General features: G+C 41.4%; 1 protein-coding gene across 3 annotated transcripts in view; it reads right to left on the bottom strand.

The window, feature by feature from the left end:
- FAM168A (family with sequence similarity 168 member A) overlaps positions 1-21,341 on the bottom strand; it is a 182,704-nt gene that overhangs the window by 59,455 nt on the left and 101,908 nt on the right. For all 3 annotated transcript variants that reach the window (XM_060176862.1, XM_060176861.1, XM_007527485.3), the window contains exon 2: positions 3,368-3,455. In XM_060176862.1, the coding sequence (XP_060032845.1) occupies positions 3,368-3,437 (70 nt within the window). In that variant the 5' untranslated portion in view covers positions 3,438-3,455. The remainder of the gene's footprint in view (positions 1-3,367; positions 3,456-21,341) is intronic.

Raw genomic sequence — 21,341 nt, 5'->3', positions numbered from 1 at the left:
AGACAGAGAGATGGGGGTTAGGGAAGTGGGGGGAAGAGGAAGGCAGTAACAGAGATCACAATAGCACTCCACATAGTGCTGTGGTGGTGCCAGGAACTGAACCTGGGCCTGGTACTTGGTACGGCATGTGCTCTCCCAGGTGAGCTATCTTTTGGCTCACAAATGTGTTAGATAGGACACCCAAGTGTTGTTGTTGCTGTTTTTAAACAACCTAGATTAGGAGGGTCATGGAAGATGGCAGGAAAGTAACCTCTAGGAGCAGTGAATGTAGACACAGCTTGCTGGAAACAGAGTAGACAGTAAGAACTGTCCTCAAACAGTGAGTCTGCGCTGATGGCTGCTTATGGTGACTAAGTGGCCGCCACAGAGGCACTCCCCAACTTCAGACCTCCCACCTTTTTCTCCCCCCTCTGTGTTCCCCTCCTCTCTCAAATTCTCTCTGTCTTATCCAACAACAATGACATCAATAATAACTACAACAATAAAACAACAAGGACAACAAAAGGGAATAAATATTTTAAAATCTTTTAAAAAAATTGTTTGGCTTTAAAAAGCCACTCAGCAGGCAGTAGCACATCGGGCTAATTGCAGATGGTGCAAAGCACAAGGACCGGCATAAGGATCTGGGTTTGAGCCCTCAGCTCCCCACCTACCGGGGAATCGCTTCACAGGCAGTAAAGCAGTTCTGCAGGTATTAATCTTTCTCTCTGCCACTCTGTCTTCCGTTTCTCTCTTTCCTGTCCAATAACAATGACATCAATAACAACAATAACTACAACAATAAAACAAGGGCAAAAAAATGGAATAAATAAATAAATAAATAAATACTAAAAAAAATGAAAAAGACACTCAAAAATAATTTTTTTAAATGCTAGGCTGGGTAGACAGTATAGTGGTCATGTAAAAAAAACTTTCATGCCTGAGGCACCAAAGTCTAATACCTTATCTACTGAGTCACCTCCCAGACCACTGAATTTACTTTATTTTTTATTTTTTACTTTTTTTCCCCTCCAGGGTTATTGCTGGGCTCGGTGCCTGCACCATGAATCCACCGCTCCTGGAGGCCATTTTTTCCCCCTTTTGTTGTCCTTGTTGTTGTAGCCTCGTTGTGGTTATTATTATTGCCATTGTTGATGCTGTTCGTTGTTGGGTAGAACAGAGAGAAATGGAGGAGGGGAAGACAGAGAGGAGGAGAGAAAGACAGACACCTGCAGACCTGCTTCACCGCTTGTGAAGCGACTCCCCTGCAGGTGGGGAGCCAGGGGCTCGAACCGGGATCCTTACTCCAGTCCTTGCGCTTAGCGCCACATGCGCTTAACCTACTGCGCCACCGCCCAACCCCCTACTTTATTTTTTAAAAATTATTTTCACTCTTTATTTGTTTATTGGATAGAGACAGTCAGATCTCCAGAGGGAAGGGGGAGACAGAGAGGAAGAAAGACAGACACTTGCAGTCCTGCTTCACTGACTGCAAACCCCTGTAGATGGTGAGACGGGGCTTGAACTGGGATCTTTGCGCCAGTCCTTGTACTTCGTGCCATGTACGCTTAACCCACTGCACTATTTCCCGGCCCCTCCACTGAATTTACTTTAAAATAATAATAATGATGATAAGGATTCATTTAGGGGCAGGAGACAGCTCACCAAGGTAGAGCACACTTTACTATGTGTAAAGACTCATATTCAAGCCCAGAGCACCAGATTACAGAAGCTGTGGTGTCTCCCTTTATCTTAAAAAACAAAAACAAACAAACAAAAAACACACAGGAGTGGGAGTCATGTGGTCCCCAAAACCCTGCCCCAGAAAAATTAATGAAATTTGAAAGAATCGTTTACTTGCTTGATGAGGGAGAAAACCACCATATGAGCCTCCTCCCTGAGCTTCATTCTAATTTTACCCTTTTCCTACTTTTTCTTTTTGTTATTGGATAGAGACAGAGAGAAACTGAGAGAGAAGGGGGAGACAGAGAGACGCCTGCAGACTTGCTTCGGTCACCTGTGACTCCCCTGTAAGTGGGGAGCGGGGGGGGGGGGGCTTGAACCGGGATCCTAACCGGTCCTTGCACTTTGCGCCACATGTGCTTAACCCACTGTGCCACCGCCCGACTCCCTTCACTTTTTCTTTTAAAGATTTCATTTATTTACTAATGAGAAAGATAGGAGCAGAGAACCAGACATCACTCTGGTACATGTGCTACCAGGGATTGAACTCATGACCCCGTGCTTGACAGTACAATGCTTTATCCACTAGGCCATTTCCCAGACTAGCCTTTTTTTCTTACTTTTTAGCCCAGCTAATTTCAAATATTTCCTAACCCTATCAGACCTTACTTCCGTGTTACCTCATTGTTATCTTTACCTTATGTTGTATTTTTGAAGGTTCATCAGATACTATGCACCCTGTTAAACAACTTATATATTCTCTCACTTCAATTACCATCTTTACTTATATGTGGACACAATAATTACTGTCATTAAGCACTCACTTTGTACCAGATATTATTATATGCTGAGTGTTTTCTCATAGTTCATTTAATCCTTACTGAAGCCCTATCAAACATGGTAGAACTAGTGCCCATATTTCACACATGAGAATATGGAAGTTCTGGAAAGTTTTTAAAAATATTGTCAACACCCTGTAAGGGAAGGAATTCTTCCTGGAAAAGTGCTGACTGAGCTCAGAGCTGAGTCTTTGAAGACTAAAGCCAATGGCATTCTGACAGAGAGACAACATACGCATGGCAGAGAAGTAGGAGATAGCTTGGTGTACAGGTCAGGAAAAAGATCAGCCCTCAAAACCAGAAGACCTGGGTTTGAATATCTTTTTTTCTGTAGCCTGTTAGTATGACTATGGTTTTCATATCTGTGAAGTGGGGACAACAAGCTGTACCTGCTAGAACTATTTTAAGATTAAAGCAAGGGTGCTGGAGAAACAGCAAAATGGTTATGGCGTAAGATTTTCATGCTTAAGGTTGGGAGGTCCCAGGTTCAATCCCAGCACCATCATCAGCCAGAGCTTAGTAGTACTCTCATCTTCTTCTCTGTATCTCTCTCATTAAAATAAAATAAAAATTAAAAAAAGATTAAAGTTTAATATAGCACGTGAAAGTGACCTGCACAGGATCAGGCCTATGGTAGGCACCAAATAAGTGCTGTCTTCACTCCTCCCAAGTCACTGACAGTTCAAAAATCCTACTCTGAATGTCATTTTCTTCTCTACTAGACTCCAAACACGTCTCCCTTCTCTAAGTTCCTAAGCATCACCAGGGCTTCAGTAGGCACAGTTATTAGCAGTCTCTCAGCAGGTTATTTGGTAATGTCCTTAAGCATCTTTTCTCAAAATAAGAGCCACTCTCACATTACTCACCTGTGTAGGCCATGTTCTTAGGGTTGCCATAAGGAGCCCCAGGCTGCACGGGGCTATAAACAGGGTTCATTGTGGAAGACAGAGGATTCTGGAGAAAGAGAACAGAAAACAACTTGATTATTGATTGTTCATTCTCTTCGATATCCACTTTCCCTCTATGATCTTCATTTTAGGCTCACAGAGAAGCAATAAAGTATACTAGAAAGAAGACTGAATTAGAGTCAGTTGTTTGTACTTGTTCTATGCTAGTACCTCACTTATTTTTTTTTTTAAGATTTTATTTATTGACTGATGAGAAAGATAGGAGGAGAGAGAAAGAACCAGACATCATTCTGGTACATGTGCTGCCAGGGATCGAACTCAAGACCTCATGCTTGAGAGTACAATGCTTTATTCACTGTGCCACCTCCTGGACGATGTACATCACATTATTATTATTATTATTATTATTATTTTATTTTCCCTTTTGTTGCCTTTGTTTTTTAACATAGTTGTGGTTCATACATCACATTTTTATAGATGAAAGATAGCGAGAAGCAGAGACATGGTAAAGAACTTGTCCACCATCAGCTCAGATTGATATTGTGTCATTATCAACCCAGGGGTTGGCCAACCTAGCCAGTCTCTCTCCTGGCTCCCAGTTCCCATTATCCTGCAGACAACTCTACCGCCAGCTGCGCATCCCTTGTACGCCACTGTGTGGTACTGGCCAGGTCACTCACTTTCTCTGGACTTCAGTGTCCTGGTGAAGTAGTTTAGTCTCTCTGAGGTGCCTTCTAACTCTAATGATTAACATCATTAAACCCAAGAATTGGGAAAGGATGCATGTCTGATCTGAGCACAGACTGCTGGAAGGAAGAGCAGCAGGAGTCTCACCCAGCCCTTGCAACTGCAGAAGACAAGTGCTCACTTCCAGCAGCTAAGGGGGAAGAGGTGTTCACTGTCACTGATTATTTTAATGCATACAAGGAAACACAACCAAGATCCCTTTCAAACTTTATTCAAGGAAAAAAAAAAACTTAGAAACTTGTATGTAATAAGTACCACTTGCACAAGTACTCTGGTAATTATCTTAATGAAGTACATTCTCCATTCTCCACTACTGTCTGTCCTGGGTTCTGGAATTACAAAAAAGAGGAAGCTGGGCAGTCAGACAGGCAAAAAGAAAAACACCCCTGGTCAATTTCAAAGACTACAACTTCCTCAAATGTACCCAAGCTGGGAAATCACCCCAAGGCAACAGGCTACGTTAAACTACCATTACTAGAAAAACCAAAGCTACAACTTTGGAATAAAAGCAGCAGTCAAGATGGCTGCATGAAGACAACACCTAGGCTGACTCTGCTTGAGAAATCGCTTCAGAGGCTGGCACCTCTGAATGGAAACAGGACTTCCAGGCCAGTAGGAGAGAAACTACAGAGAGGACAAAGAGAAACCGGTGGAAAATTATAACCCATTTAAGAACTGACAAAAGGGTGCTAAAAAGGACAAAGGAGAGTCAAGCGCCACCAAGTTGCAGGTGCTACTATGATTCCATCCAGACTTTCCTGGACAGATGACTCACCAATGTGTCCTAGAACCTCACCTCTCCAGAGCCCTACCCCAACTAAGGAAAGATAGAACCAGGCTGGGGGTATGGATCAAACTGCCAACATCCATGTCCAGCAGAGAAGCAATTACAGAGCCAGACCTTCCACTTTCTGCACCCTATATAGAATTTTGATCCATACTCCCAGAAGGGGAGAAATGACCAGAGGGCTATTAACTCCAATTCCATCAAGACCCAGAGAGAAGAAAAAAGGAAGGACATTCGGAAGTAGTGTTAGGTATAGATGTGACTTAGAAATGAAGGCAGGGGGAGTCTGTCGGTAGCGCAACGGGTTAAGTGCATGTGGCACAAAGCACAAGGACCAACATAAGAATCCCGGTTCGAGCCCCTGCCTCCCCACCTACAGGGGAGTCATTTCACAGGCGGTGAAGCAGGTCTGCAGGTGTCTGTCTTTCTCTCCCCCTGTCTTCCTCTCCTCTCTCCATTTCTCTCTGTCCTATCCAACAATGACAACATCAGTAACAACAACTACAACAACAATAAAAAAAAAAACAAGGACAACAAAAGGGAACACACACACACACATATATATATATATACATATGAAGAAGGCAGGGACATAGGAAAAAATGGGCAAATATATATAAATATAGATAGTTACAGAAATAACAGTCAACCCAGGAGAATTACTTCAGTTTCCAATGGAGGGACTGGAGACACAGAACTCTGGTGGTGAAAACAGTATGGAACTATACCCGTTAATCTCATAACTTTGTAAATCACTATTAAACCATTAATAAAAATGAAAAAAGAAAAGAAAAGCTACAGGAGAACTGTACTTCAGTACAGACTAAGGAAAAGACACAGTACGCCAGGGTTATCCAAGAACACGGTCAAGTTTCACTCTCTAAATATAAGCACTCTCCTGACATGGTTCTCAGTGAACTAGGAGAGACTTTAGGTGTTAAGATACACTGCAAATGTCGACCTGGTATGCAGATGGGAATGATGAGAGTAAGACAGGGGGGTCAAGCAATAGCACAACGGGTTAAGCGCTTGTGGTGCAAAGTGCAAGGACTGATGTAAGGATCCTGGTTTGAGCTCCTGGCTCCCCACCTGCAGGGGAGTCGCTTCACAGGTGGTGAAGCAGGTCTGCAGGTGTCTATCTTTCTCTCCCCCTCCCTCCATTTCTCTCTGTCCTTTCCAACAACAATAACTACAACAATAAAACAACAAGGACAACAAAAGGGAATATAAATAAATAAATAAATAAATAAATAAATAAATAAATAAATAAATATTGAGAGAGAGTGTGTGTAAGACAGCAACACAGAAGACTACTACACATTTTTCTAACTTGGATAGTTAATAGATTGAGAAGCCCCGAAGGAGAGTACCATGAGACAGCAACGGGGGATGAAACCAAGATGGAGAGGAAAATGAGTCAGCATGAGAGGGCAGGCTAAGGTGGAGGGTACTCAGCTGGTGTAAGAGTCACCTGAGACCACAGCCTGCTGCAGGCAAATCGAGTGCCTATTCAACATCATTTGAGCTGATCACAATGAATCACAGTAACTCCATCTGTGCATATCTGAATCAGCTAGTCACGGCTGGGGAGGCAGAACAGTGATTTAGGAAACAGGTTCTCAGACCTGATCAGAGGCCCCAGGTTCAACCCCCAGAACCACCATAAACCAGAGCTGAAGGGAGCTCTGCTTAAAAAGATAAACAAGATGATGTCGATATCAAACACTCACAACCAAGCAGAGAGAAGAACTAGGGAGAAAACCACCCATTAAAACCTGGGGAAGTCTCTGGGATTCCTTACAGAGCCCCTCTCCCCAGGCTGCCTGCTTCCAGCATATCTGGGCCATACAGCTGCTTGCTTGTGCACTGAGTCCCCCTCTCCCCCTCCTGCTTCTACCAAGTAAACTTCTGTTCCTTTTGCTGATGGAATGAGTGTCTTGAAATTCCTTTCCAAGACTTGAGGAAGAACTGAGTTGGCTTTTGGGAATCAGTCCCCAGATCCCTCTCAATTTTTTTTTATAGAACAGAGAGAAATTGGGGGGGAGAGATAGCAAGGGAGAGAGATATCTGCAGCACTGCTTCATCACTTGTGAGGTTCCCCCCTGCAGGTGGGAATTGGGGGCTTGAACCTGAGTACCTGTGCACTGTAACATGCATGCTCAACCAGGCATTCCACTGCCCACCCCACCCCCAGAATCTCTTCTAGCCATCTAGCTCTCTACTTAATAAGCCGAGGTTGAAGAAGACTGGGAAAGTGCTGAGCAGCACACCTGGGCCTATAAGCATGTGAGCACTACTCTTCTGAGAAGGCACTCTGGGTTCCTGATTAGACAACGCATGGAACTGCTTTTATAACCAAAGGAACTTGTCTGCTCTGAAACTGGCCTCCTGTTGCTGCAAAATTAGAGTCACAGTTTCTGAAAGAGATCACCCTGGGGCAGTACTCCACAACAGCATCAATTTCAATCCCAACTAATGACTAACAGAAATGAGATCTGCCAGGGGGTCGAGATTTGGGAAGAGACTCAGAGGCAGGATTCTGCTTCAAGGCAAAGTCAGCCTTTTACAACAAAATCCACACACAGTGTTAACAGTTTCAGTGATAGGTTGAAAAACGAACACGAAAACCACAAGCCTATCTACAGTTAGGCACATTTCCAGTCAAATCCTGGAACTGCTGCTTATTGCGGGCCACAGGCAAGCTCTCCTCACTTTTCCAAGTTCCCTCTAATTTCAAAATGGAAAGAACAAGCATTTTGTACAACTGTTGTAAAAGGTGTTTTTTAAATCTTATAAAGTTCTACAGGAGGCCAGGAGGTGACACGCCTGGTTAAGTGCAAACATTACGGTGTACAAGGGCCCAGGTTCAAGCCCTTGGTCCCTACCTGTAGGGGGAAAGCTTCACAAGTGGTGAAGCATGGCTACAGGTGTCTCTCTGTCTCTCTCTTTCTCCCCCCACCTCTTAATTTCTGTCTCTATCCAATAAATAAATAAATAAATAAATAAATATCTACAGGGGCCAGGAAATAGCTCACCTGGTCAAGCATATACTGCACTGTGTGTAAGAACCCAGGTTGGAGACCCTGGCCTTCACATGGGCGCACTGTACAAAGGGGAAGCCTCACAAACAGTGGAGTGGTGCTGCTGAGTCTCTCCTTCTCTACTTAACTCTGTCTCCCTCATTGTTTCTTTCTGAGATTGAAAGGAAAAGAAGTGTGTGGGGGGGGCTCACTGCTCAGCTCTGGCATAAAGTGATGCTAGGACTCAAACCTGTGGCCTCTGGGGCCCAACTCATGCAAGCTGGTGCTGTAACAGACATATTTAGGTACAATTTACACATAGTAAAACTTAGCCCTTTAAGGTACTTGTTATTTAAGTTCTGAGAAATGTATCCATGGGTTGGGGAGACAGCACAATGATGATGCAAACAATTTTCATGTCTGGACCTCTGAGCTCCCAGCTTCTATCCCTAGCACTACCATAAGCTGGAGATGTGCAGTGCTCTGATAAGAAAAAGAAAAATGTATCCAGTTGTAGAAACACCTCTACAATTATGACATAAAGCACTGTGGTACAATGGATAAAGCACTGGACTCTCAGGCATGATGTTCTAAGCTTGATCCCTGGTATTTTATGTGACAAGAGTGATGGATTCATCAAAACCTAGGAACCTTTATGCTTTTAATTATTATTATTGGATAGAAACAGTCAGAAATCAACAGGGAAGAGAGTGATAGAGAAGGAGAGAGACAGAGAGACACCTGCAACACTGCTTCATCACTCACAAAGCTATCCCCCTGCAGATGGGGACCAGGGGCTTGAATCCAGGTCCTTTAGCATTGTGACATGTGCGCTCAACCAGGTGCACCACCACCCAGCCCCTCAGAACCTTTATGGTTTTTTAAATATTTATTTATTTATTTCCTTTTTTGGTTGCCCTTGTTGTTTTTAATTGTTGTTGTAGTTATTGTTGTTGTGTATTATTACTGTTGTTGTTGTTCCTTTATGGTTTTTTATATTTATTTTATTTATTCCCTTTTGTTGCCCTTGTTTTTTATTGTTGTAGTTATTATTGCTGTCGTCATTGTTGGACCGGACAGAGAGAAATGGAGAGAGATGGGGGAAGACAGAGATGGGGAGAGAAAGGTAGACACATGCAGACCTGCTTCACCGCCTGTGAAGGGACTCCCCTGCAGGTGGGGAGCCAGGGGCTCAAACCGTGATTCTTCCACCAGTCCTTGCACTTTGCACCACCTGTGCTTAACCTGCTGCGCTACAGCCCGACTCCCAGAACCTTTATGTTTTAAAGGACACCAAGAAAGAAGGTATCATCACCACAGAATGAGAGAACACTTCTGCAGACCACATTCAAAGATGTCAATATTTAAGACATATAAATAAATTTTAGCTCAATAATTAAAAGACAAATGACCCGATGAAAAAAATAGCCCAGGGGGGTGCTGAGTAGCAGCATACCTAGCAGAGCACATGTTACCATGCCCAGAGATTTGGGTTCAAGCCGATGGTTCCCACCTACGGGGGTTAGGGGAAAGCTTCATGAGTAGAACAGTGCTGCAGGTGTTTCTCCCCTACCTCTAACTATCTCTAGCTCTGAAAAAGAAAAAAAAAAATGGTAGGTGCTTGGGAGTAGTGAAGTTGTCCAGGCAACTTTGATGGCAATAAAGGATAAATTTAGTTAAAGAAACTGAACACAGTGCTTCAAAAATATATAAAGGGCAACTGGCACAGGAAAAGATGCAAACCAAAAGCACAATGAGGTTACCCCTCACTGATACCAGGATGGCTGTAATAATAAAGACATAAGTTAAAAGTTGTGGTAAGGATGTAGAGAAACTGAAACTTTCATATAATGTTGTTAGTAATATAAAACTGATACAGCCACTTTGGAAAACAGTTCTTTAATCAGCAATAAAGAGTTACCATACGGCCCCACAATATCACTCCAGGATCATACCAAAGGTGTAGAAATGAAAATACATGTCCACAGAGACACTAAGGACTTTCCTCTGGGTGAAGCTGGTTTTTTTCTCTCAGACTGTTCTGCAAGTGTCTTCAAGAATGCTTGGACTATTTCAAACAACAAAATGTATGAACACACACACACACACACACACACACACACACACGGACTAAGGATGAATACCTGGTAATACCACTAGCATAATAGGGTTCAGTGTTCTTAAAAAAAATATTTTTAACTATTTTGCTTTACCCTGTGAAATAAACTGTGAAAGGATCCTCAATTTTATTTCACAGATAAAGAAATTAAAGCTCAAAATTAACTAAAGATAGACATCAAGTTGAGAAATGACTACTCAGCAAAAATCACTGAATACTATAAATAATGGTGAGAATTTATGGCATTTCAGCCTGGGGCAGCCCCTAGCTCCTAACCCCCAACTCTCTAGGGATAATTTTACCAGAGCAAGTCAGGCCACGCCAAGAGAATGAATGCTGCCAGAGTGGGCTGATTTAATCTGGAGCTGAACACAGAAAATTTCATGCCCAGAATTATCAAAACCAATAGAAGTATAATCTGGAGAACAATAGGGAACAATCCAGGAAGGCCACAACTGCTGTTAGCTAAGGTCAGAACAAGAGTAGATCAAGCAACACAGGAGAATTACACCAGAAATTCAGGAGGGAGTTGAGGGGAACAAAACAGTCATAAAGGATCTAAGGCTCACTGTGGAAACCGGGGTGGCTGGTGAGGATTTATATGCTGCTCAACAACTGATAAGTAGATAAAGCAAATGTGAGACAGACAGACAGACAGACACACACACACACCTCCCAGACATATATGTTTTTTCTTTCTTTTTCTTTTATTTTCCCTTTTGTTGCCCTTGTTTTTCATTGTTGTTGCAGTTATTATTGTTGTTGTTATTGATGTTGTTGTTGTTGGATAGGACAGAGAGAAATGGAGAGAGGAGGGGAAGACAGGGAGCAGAGAGGGGGAGAGAAAGATAGACACCTGCAGACCCGCTTCACTGCCTGTGAAGCGACTCCCCTTCAGGTGGGGAGCCAGGATCCCTATGCTGCTCCATGTGCTTTGATGCACATGCATTTAACCCGCTGCACTACTGCCTGACTCCCGACATATATATGTATATACGTAGGCTATTTGTGAAAAACTGGCTAGAACCAGAAGGCATCATACTAAGCAAAGTAAGTCAGGAAAAGAAAGACAAATACTAGATGGTTTCTCTCATATACGGGATCTAAAAAGATCAAGCAAGGGAGTCGGGTGGTAGTGCAGTGGGTTAAGCGCATGTGGCTCAAAGCATAAGGACAGGCGTTAGGATACTGGTTCAAGCCCCCCACTCCCCACCTGCAGGGGAGTTGCTTCACAGTTGTGGTGAAGCAGGTCTGCAGGTGTCTATCTTTCTCTCCCCCTCTCTGTCTTCTCTTCCTCTCTCCATTTCTCTCTGTCCTATCTAACAACAACTACATCAGTAACAACAACTACAACAACAATAAAAAACAAGGGCAACAAAAGGGAAAATTAAAAATAAAAAATCAAGCAAAAACAATTCTGACTGCAGAACTGAGGATACCAGAGGAAGATGGGGGGTGGGGGGGTCGTTAGTCCCTGAAGTGATTAAGTACATACTCAAAACATAAGAATTTAGAAAAAAGAAAAATATATTCTCAGATCTTTTTAAATGCAAACACTACCACGTGCAAGGCCCTGGGTTTGAGCCCCTGCTCCTCACCTGTGGGTAATGGGGGAGAAGCTTCACAGATAGTAAAGCATGTACTGCAGGTGCCTCTCTGTCTCTTATCTCCCCCTCCTCTCTCATTTTCTGTTTTATTAAATAAAGAAGAGGGAAGGGGGAGGCAACTGGGAGCAGTAGATTCGTAGTGTGGTCACCAAGCTTCAGTGATAACCCTGGTGGCAATAACATATTGACCCTTTTGCCAAAAAAAGAAGAGGCGAGGAGCTTATGCTTTTGCGCATGCGTGAACCCTTCTCCCTGAAGTGATAGAATAAAGAATTTATTTGGGGAAAGGGGTGAGCACTTTCTGGAAACACAGGTTCACCTTTTTTATGCCCATAAATAGTTCCACTCAGAAGTATCATGGTGCAGGTGAGTTGGATCTTTACATATATAATATATATAACAACATATATCTTTACTGATCATAAGTACACATGAAATATATATTTATATACTAGAATATACCTATTCCAGTATATAAGTAAATAAACACACAGAGAGTTAGAGAATAAATCTAAGGTCTCATATATGCTCAATAATGTTTCATGATCATCCTGGCCTGATTTTTCGTTCTTTTATTTTTTAAAAGGGGTGGGTGTGTGACATCACAGCACTGTACTACCATCCTTGGAGCTCCCTGGTGCCACCCAGAGCACTCCCATGCACTGCCAGAGGATTGCATGCCAGGCCTCATACACTGGAAGGTGTATACTATACAGGGTGCGTTATCTCCCGGCCCAATCTTTACTATTTACGTGGAGAATGCCTCTGCTCTTTCACCCACATTCTGGTTCCTTTCCCAGGAATCCAGTTTAATAGTTTCTCTGCTTTCCTTCACCAATTTTAAACAATAAGGAAAGGGAGGGGATGTGATACCTTGGTCAAATTTCCTTCTTATGGTAAGACAATCAGAAAGGGGTGTGGTGCCTTTGTCTATATGCACCAGGCGTGTGCCCATAGTCAACGACTGCCACCTCTCCAGATTCAAAGGAGGTCTTGAAACTTTACATCAGGCTCAACCTGACGCTGTTGACTGGCTACGGAAGAAGGGCAAATGCTAGAAGAAGAAGGCATGCCCATGTAAATTCTACTCAAGATTGTTTCAAAAGCTTCAGAGAGACTCAGAAAATTGGCTCTAGAATCCAGGGTCCAAGATCAGGGTGTCCAGTAAATGGGTTAAGTGGGTTTAGTAGATAGTGGTAGATGATGTCTGCACTTTGGTGGTGGGTGTGGTATAGTAATGATCAGTATAAACTATTTGCATGCTAATGAAAGGAACATGATAGGGAAAATAAAAACACAGTCTACAAAATAGTCTAGTAAGTCACTAAACAAACACACAGCCTGGGAGCAATCCCCTATCACACCTAGCAGGGGAGAAATCTGAATCAAGAATTGTTTCAAGAAACTAAAATGTGTAACTTTCAACAAACATGTGAACCAACAGTGAAGTGTGACCTGAAAGTAAAAATAAGCAAACAAACAACAACAAAACACCCACAGATACTGTCTGTAAGGGGGCTCAGATGTTGAATCAGTAAATATTTTGAAGCAGCTTAATAATGTCAATAGAGGAACCCATACTTAGAATTGAATGAAAGCAAGATGATAATAAGTCACTAATCGGGAGTCGGGCTGTAGCGCAGCGGGTTAAGCGCAGGTGGCGCAAAGCACAAGGAACCGGTTCGAACCCCGGCTCCCCACCTGCAGGGGAGTCGCTTCACAGGCGGTGAAGCAGGTCTGCAGGTGTCTGTCTTTCTCTCCCCTTCTCTGTCTTCCCCTCCTCTCTCCATTTCTCTCTGTCCTATCCAACAACAACAACAACAATAATAACTACAACAATAAAAAAACAACAAGGACAACAAAAGGGAATAAATAAATAAATAAAATATATAAAAAATAATAAGTCACTAATCAGAAAATACAGATAAACAGAAATTATAAAGATTAAAAATTCAAGTAAAGTGGCCTAGGATGTGGTACGTTAATGAGTGAAGTGTTGAACTCTCAAGTGTGAGGTTCCAAGTTTGATCCTTGGCACCACATGTGCCAGAGTGAGGCTCCGGTTCTCTTTCTCTCTTATAAACAAATAAGTCTTTTTTTTTTTTTTTTTGGGGGGGGAGGTTCAAGTGAAACTGTTCTAAAAACATTCAAGAGCAATTCAACAGTACATCTGAGCTAGCTGGGGGAAAAAAATCATCAAATTTGAAGATCAATTTTAGATGAAGATTAGTCAATCTGATAACCAAAAAAGCAGCTATAGACACATGTGGAGAACATTAACAAACCAACATAAAATATATGAAGACATATGGCTCAAAATATCCTAAAGTTTATTAAAAAATACATTAATACACAAGACAATGAACTCCAAGGTAACTACAAACAGATTTATAGTGACACTGTCAAATATCCAAATGATTATCCTGGAGTATCAAAAGAGAATAATTTATCAGAAAAGAAATGAAAATATAAAACAGCTGACTTCTTTTCAGAAATAATGGAAGTCAGAAGGCAGTAGGGTAATATATGAAACATGCTGAAAGGAAAAAAAAAAAAAAAAAGAAAGCCAAGAATTCTAATTATGGGAAAACTACTATGTAAAATTCAGGGCACAAATACTTTCTGAAATAAAGGGTGGGGGGAGCTCACAGTATAGGGTATGTATCTTGGCCATGCACGTGGCCCAGGTTCAAGTCCCAATACCACATGAGAATGTCATGTCATGCCCTCCCCCGCCCCCTCCGTAGAAGTTCCAATGTTGTGAGAGGTCTGTATGGATGAAAAAAGAAGTTGGCCTGGGAGCAGTGAAATCACACACACAAGAGCCCCAGTTCCGCTGAAGGTGGGTGGGAGTAGGGAATGCCCCTATAAAGAAAGACAGGTAATTCATTATATGCAAGTAGTCTTTCAAAACTATATATATCATCAGGTGGTCCAGAAGGTGGCTCAGCGAATAAAGCACTAGACTCTCAAGCGTGAGATCCTGAGTTCAGTCCCTGGCAGCACATGATGTCTGGTTCTTTCTCTGTCTCCTCCGACTTTTCTAACAATAAAGCTTTAAAAAAACAAGTCATCAGGAAATGGCATTAGACAGTATTTCAAATCCACAAGAAAACATGAACTATGCCAATGAAACAGATCACACAGGTAAATACAAAAGACATCATTTCTTTCCCTCTTAAATGGTTTAGAAGACAGCTGTGTAAGACAACGTTAAATTTTTATTACTGGTCTTGTTGTATGTAAAGACTGTACTCATACAGAAAAAGAAGCCCAGAGGAGAGAAGGAATGAAACTACAGTAGAGCAGTTTCTATAGTTTACTCAAATTATGTTAGTTTGCAACTAAAATAGATTATAAGATAAACTGTAATAAATTAAGATATATATTTAGCTCTCAAAGTAATATAATGTAATATCGATGTCAGAAATAAAAGGAAAAATATATACATATGAAATAAGCACCCCCAGACAATAACTTGGATCCACCTGTATATCAGATTTCAGGCTCAGGGGGAAAAAAAAAAAGAGAGAGAGAAAGAAAAACTAGTATAGCCACAGGCCCTTTGGAATATAACTAAAATATGCCTACTAGCTATCTGCAAAATGGAGGATACCCCCCCACACACACACTCATCTGCACTATTCCAGCCTTTAGGTTCATGATTATTCAACAATTTGTTTGGCTTTGTATGTTAAACTCTCTTTTCAGCCACCAGTTTCCAGATGCTAGCATGATGCCGACCAGACTTCCCTGAACAGACAATCCCACCAATGTGTCCTGGAGCTCTGCTTCCCCAGAGCCCACCCTACTAGGGAAAGAGAGAGACAGGCTGGGAGTATGGATTGACCTGTCAACGCCCGTGTTCAGTGGGGAAGCAATTACAGAAGCCAGACCTTCCATCTTCTGCAACCCACAATGACCTTGGGTTCATACTCCCAGAGGGTTAAATAAATAATAAGACAGTTATCAGGGGATGGGATATGGAGTTCTGGTGGTGGGAATTGTGTGGAGTTGTGCCCCTTTTATCCTATGGTTTTGCCATGTTTCCTTTTTATAAATAAAAAGAAAAGAAATAAGCACACGAATATTGTGCTAAGTTTTAAAAGCTAGAGTAAAAAAAAAAAAAAACCCAGATATTGTATGATTCTACCTATAAGAAATGCTCAGGGGGGAAAAATGCTCAGGAAAGGTAAATCTATAGACACAAGCCATAGCTATTTGGTAGCCTGCTATCTGAAATAAGATGGACTGTGGATGGAAACAAGAAAACACAAGGTACCGAAAAAGTTCTAGAATTGGTTCTGGTAATAGTTATGCCACTATACATTTACTAAAATGGGTTGAATTATACATTTTAAATGGGTACACTTTATCAAATATAAGTTATATATCAATAAAGTTGTTAAGAGACACACTGGTGATACAAGTGATAGTAACAGGTTTTCTTTAATAAGCTAAAAGCAATCAAGTTAGTTAGTTTAACACTCTCAGTTGATACATATGGCAGTGCCCATGCAAAGTGTTAGGTTCAGAGAAAATAGGACAGAGTTTCTATCCTGAGGACCTTCTATGGGAGACTGACTGAAAGCAGATATATAATAGCAATATAGTACTGGTAACTAGACTCAGTGCCAGAATTATTTTAAGACAACTAAAGAGTCAGAGGAGGGGTGAAGAGAGGCTGCTATGAATGCTGGCACATGCTCTTTTTCCCTGTCTCTCTTCTGTTAGGTGTGGCTGGTGAAGGGTTCTGCTCAGTGAGATGTATCTGCAATTGTATGTAGTACTTCTGCCTGAAGGTTGCTTAAAGGGTACAGTGTTAGTTGGTATAGGAGTCCTTTTTTCTTGCCTTATTCTTTCCTACTATCTAGAACTAGGAGATGATAATTGGAATTCATCAGCTGTCTTCTCTATGCAGTGATGTTGAGAATGGAAGTCTCAAAATGAAAGATGGTAGAAGGAGCCGATGTTCTTGATTTCAAGTAACAAACATTTCAGCTTCTGTACTTCTTTTACAAGAGAGAATAAAATCATACACATACACACACACACACACACACACACACACACACACACACACAAAACATGCACAGTAATGCCAGAGTCTCAAGCATGATTCCAACATTCCAAGGCTTACTTTTTCTATTATTTATTTATTTATTTTGCTCAGCTCGGGATTATGATGGTGTGGAGGGTTGAACCTGTGATCTCAGAACCTCAGGCCTGAAAGTCTGTTTGCCTAAATTATGTTATCTCCCCTGCCCTATTTTTCCATTTTTTATTTCAGATAGAGACAAAGAGATAGCACCGTTCCACATCTGTGGAGCTCTTCCCAGTACTGTAGTGCTCCCGTGTGGTATACCAGGGCTCAAACTCAGGGTATCATATTTGATAAATCACATACTCTACCAGGTGAATTATCTACAGCTACTAAAATTCTGTATTTTAAAACCATGGTTATTTTAGATTTATATTTTATGTATAGCAGAACCTAATTCTATTAATTGTGGGGAGAGACAGAAGACTTGTAAAGAATGTGTCATCTGATTTTTTGTGTCATTTATCATTTTGAAAAATGATAGGAATTCTATGGAGGCTGAATGAGGAAGAAAGGCCATTAGTGAAATCGCACCATGGGAGAGGAAGGCTTCCTCACAGAATACTGAGTAGTTCTGACAGGTCAGAGCACAGAAACTGTGGGGAGTATGGCAGGAACACTATCATACTGCCTCATTCTCAACTGTGTCCACTAATTATCACAAAAGATCTCAGGAAGTCAAAATGGGCATGGCTAAAGGTCAAGTTATGATCCCAGAGCTCTCTGAACGTACTTTGTTATACTCACTTCAGCTGTGACTTGCTTGCTCAGTTCTTTTCTTCCTGTTACTATGAATTCAAGTACCAGTATTCATTTTATCCATTAGTAAATTTATTTATTTGCAAAGCCAGGGCCTCAGGCATTCATGATTTTATGACTCCTGGGTAATCTTGTATTTATTTTTTTTTACTTGTTTTTTCTCAGAGAGAAAGAAAGAAAGAAAGAAAGAAAGAAAGAAAGAAAGAAAGAAAGAAAGAAAGAAAGAAAGAAAGACATCAGGTGGCCTGGTAAATGGCACATTGGAAAAGGGGCTGGACTCTCAAGCATGAGATTTGATCCTTGGTATATGTGCCAGAGTGATGTTCTGGTTCTCCCTCTATCCTCCTCCTCCAAACAAACAAAAAACCAAATAAAATTTTAAGGAGAAAAAGAGAGACATTGGAGCTTCCTTCCTCTCTAGTATCACACCACTCCCCTATGATGCTGGGCCCAGGCCCAGGCCCAGGATGTGTACTTGATACTTGATACAAGGAGTACCAGATGAACTAGCTTACAGCCCCCACTAGTAAATATCTAGGATAAGTAAGGGCGTTTAGGGGCCAGGTGGAGGTGCACTTGTTTCAGCACACACGTTACCATTTGCAAAGGACCCCAAGTTCTAGCCTCTGGTCTCTATCTGCAGTGGGAAGCTTCGTGCGCAGAGAAGCAGTGCTGCAGATGTGTGTCTCTCTCTCCCTATCTCCCCTATTCCTCTCAATTTCTGTCTCTGTGAAATAAATAACACCTAGAAAGAAGGGTGTTTAATATACATTTATAGACCAGGTTAATTAGTGGGTAAACTTTTAAAAGTTCTTATTGGGAGGCCAGGTGGTGGCACCCTTGGTTATGCACTCACATTAAAGTGTGCAAGGACCCAGGTTCAAGCCCCCTGCTCCCCACTTGCAGGGGAGTCACTTCACAGGCGGTGAAGCAGGTCTGCAGGTGTCTTTCTCTCCCCCTCTTCTCTCCTCTTCCCATTTCTCTCTGTCCTATCCAACAATGATGACAAGAATAACTACAACAATAAAACAAGGGCAACAAAAGGGAATAAATATAAATAAATAAATAATTAAGTTTCACTGTTTTTGGCTTCTATAGTAGTTCTCTGCTTCTTTATATTGTCCACCAGATGTAATCTAATTGCACATCAAATTTTTGTGTTTTACAGTTGTGTGTGCATGTTTTACAGTTTTGAACGATTCACCTCAGAATAAATGCTTCAGATTGAAGATGAAATGGAGGAGAACACTGGTGTCTAGGAATCTGCCAAGAGGATCTCAGTATCAAAAAACTTCCCAGAGTTAATAGAAAAGTCATTTCTGGCAAGAACTCAACTAGCTCTTGTGCCTGCCTCCAAATGAGATGTTCATTTGATGTCCAAATCATCTGCAAAATGTCACATTCCAACCACCAGAATATTCAGCCAGTTAAAATAGCTTAAAGAAAATGGCTTTTTGCAAATCAAAAACAAAATAAAATCATCTCTCGTCAAATACTTGCAAATAACACAAAATTTCTTCTAAGATTTTTTTAAAAGGGCAAACAAGTTTCAGAGGAAATCTCTCTTAATATAAAATCCAATTATTCAGTAAATCTCACAAGCATTTGGGGCTCACTACATTTCCATTCTCAGCCCTTAAAAGAGCTTGTCTTTTAAGTGGGAAATGGTTGTGTATAAGGATGGCTATATTGTGGTCCGGGAGGTGGCGCAGTGGCTAAGGCACTAGACTCTCAAGTATGAGGTCTTGAGTTCAATCCCGGCAGCATATATGCCAGACTAATGTCTGATTCTTTCTTTCTCTCCTTTCTCATTAATAAATAAATAAAATCTTTTAAAAAAATAAAAAGGAAAAAAAAGGATGGCTATAGTGGTATATTACACCAAAGTAAAGGACTGGGGTGGGTTGGAGGGGGCACGTTTCAGGTTCTGGTGCATGCTGGTGGAGGAGGACCTAGGAGGTGACAGTGGTTCACAGAAAATTTACACTACACATGTTTCAACAACTGTATTTCCTTTAAACTATTAATTCTCCCAATAAAAAAACGGTCTACCCAACCAAAAAAAAAGAAAGAAAAAGACCACAACACAATACACTATATTAAAATCAAGTGCTTAAAATATTAAAATCAAGTGCTTAAAATAGACAAAGCTGGGGGGGGGGGTCCAGGCAGTAGCACACCGGGTTAAGCGCACACAGAACGAAGCATAAGGACCTGCAAAAGGATCCTGGTTTGAGCTCCGGCTCCTCACCTGCAGAGGAGTTGCTTCACAAGTGGTGAAGCATGTCTACAAGTGTCTTTCTCTTCCCCCTCTGTCTTCCCCTCTCCATTTCTCTCTGTCCTATCCAAGAACAACAACATCAATAACAACTACAACATTAAAACAAGGGCAAAAAAAGGGAATAAATAAATATTTTTAAAATATTTTTAAAAAATAGGAGTGTTCATTTTGCCATGAGACTACCTGCTACAGAAAAGGCAATTATCTATTGGGTTGTTAAAAATGTATTTTTCTATGCAAAAATGTGTCATCACTTTTTCGATAGCCCAATACAACTGAAAATATTACCATTTGGGAGTCGGGCTGTAGCACAGCGGGTTAAGTGCAGCTGGCGCAAAGCACAAGGACTGGCATAAGGATCACGGTTCGAACCCCGGCTCCCCACCTGCAGGGGAGTCGCTTCACAGGCGGTGAAGCAGGTCTGCAGGTGTCTATCTTTCTCTCCTCCTCTCTGTCTTCCCCTCCTCTCTCCATTTCTCTCTGCCTATCCAACAACAACAACAACAACAATAATAACTACAACAATAAAACAACAAGGGCAACAAAAGGGAATAAATAAAATAAATATTTAAAAAAAAGAAAAATATCATTAAAAAAGGAAAATATTACCATTTAATATAAAGAATTATGAAATTGAATCAGGAGCCATGAAGGATAAAGTAGCAAATAATAGTGATATATGTAATTTAGTAATCTGTGGGGAAAAATGGAGGTTGGAATGACAGAAGAGACAGGTCTGAAGTAGAAGGAAAAAACAGAAAGGAAAACAATGAGTTTCTAAGATAAGCTCTGAAAGATGACATTCATTTTTTCTGCCTTGGGAGGTGGTCAGGGGTAGAATTCTGGACTTACAAGCATGAAATTCTAGTTTGATTTTTGCACTGCTTGTGCCAGAGTGACACCTTGGTTTGCTCTCTCTCTTGTAAAATAAATAAATCTAAAAACATTAATCATTTTTCAAAGATGGCATTAAAATCTGAACAAGCAGAGGGCAAATATGTCCAGTGAACAGCAGGGAATCGAGTTCCTGATCCGAAGGATGACTATTATGAACACAAACTACCCACCAAGCATTATGTTCATTTGCATTGCATAGGGGTTAGCAGATACAGTCCAGCCAGGGTTGTAAAGGGAGGGACTGTATGTAAAACTTGTGTCTGGCTTTTTAGCAGGCATCCCTGAAGTGTTAACAACATTCAGAGAAGACCTCCCAGAGGAGCGCATGTACTTCACCTTTTTAGGCTCCTGCGCTTCTCTTAGCACAGTGATGAGTGTGCTGCTTTGACTCTATATGTTTCCCTACTCCACTAGCTCCACCCTTAGTATGTGCCATAGCTTACCCCCATATCCTAATACTGATGTTGGGTCTGAAATAAATATGCAGTAAATTTTTGTTGACTGAGGGAACAAAGCAAACAAGTTTACTGAGAACCAAGAAAGTTTGCTTCTTTTGTGACTCTCAAAGTTCTAAAGATGCTTTCTGGGATCCCTACGTGACACTGAATTATGTG

The sequence above is a fragment of the Erinaceus europaeus genome, chromosome 17, assembly GCF_950295315.1.
Source record: "Erinaceus europaeus chromosome 17, mEriEur2.1, whole genome shotgun sequence".
Lineage (NCBI taxonomy): Eukaryota > Metazoa > Chordata > Mammalia > Eulipotyphla > Erinaceidae > Erinaceus > Erinaceus europaeus.
The sequence above is the reverse complement of the archived record's forward strand: the minus strand, read 5'-3'. Positions and strand labels throughout refer to the sequence as shown.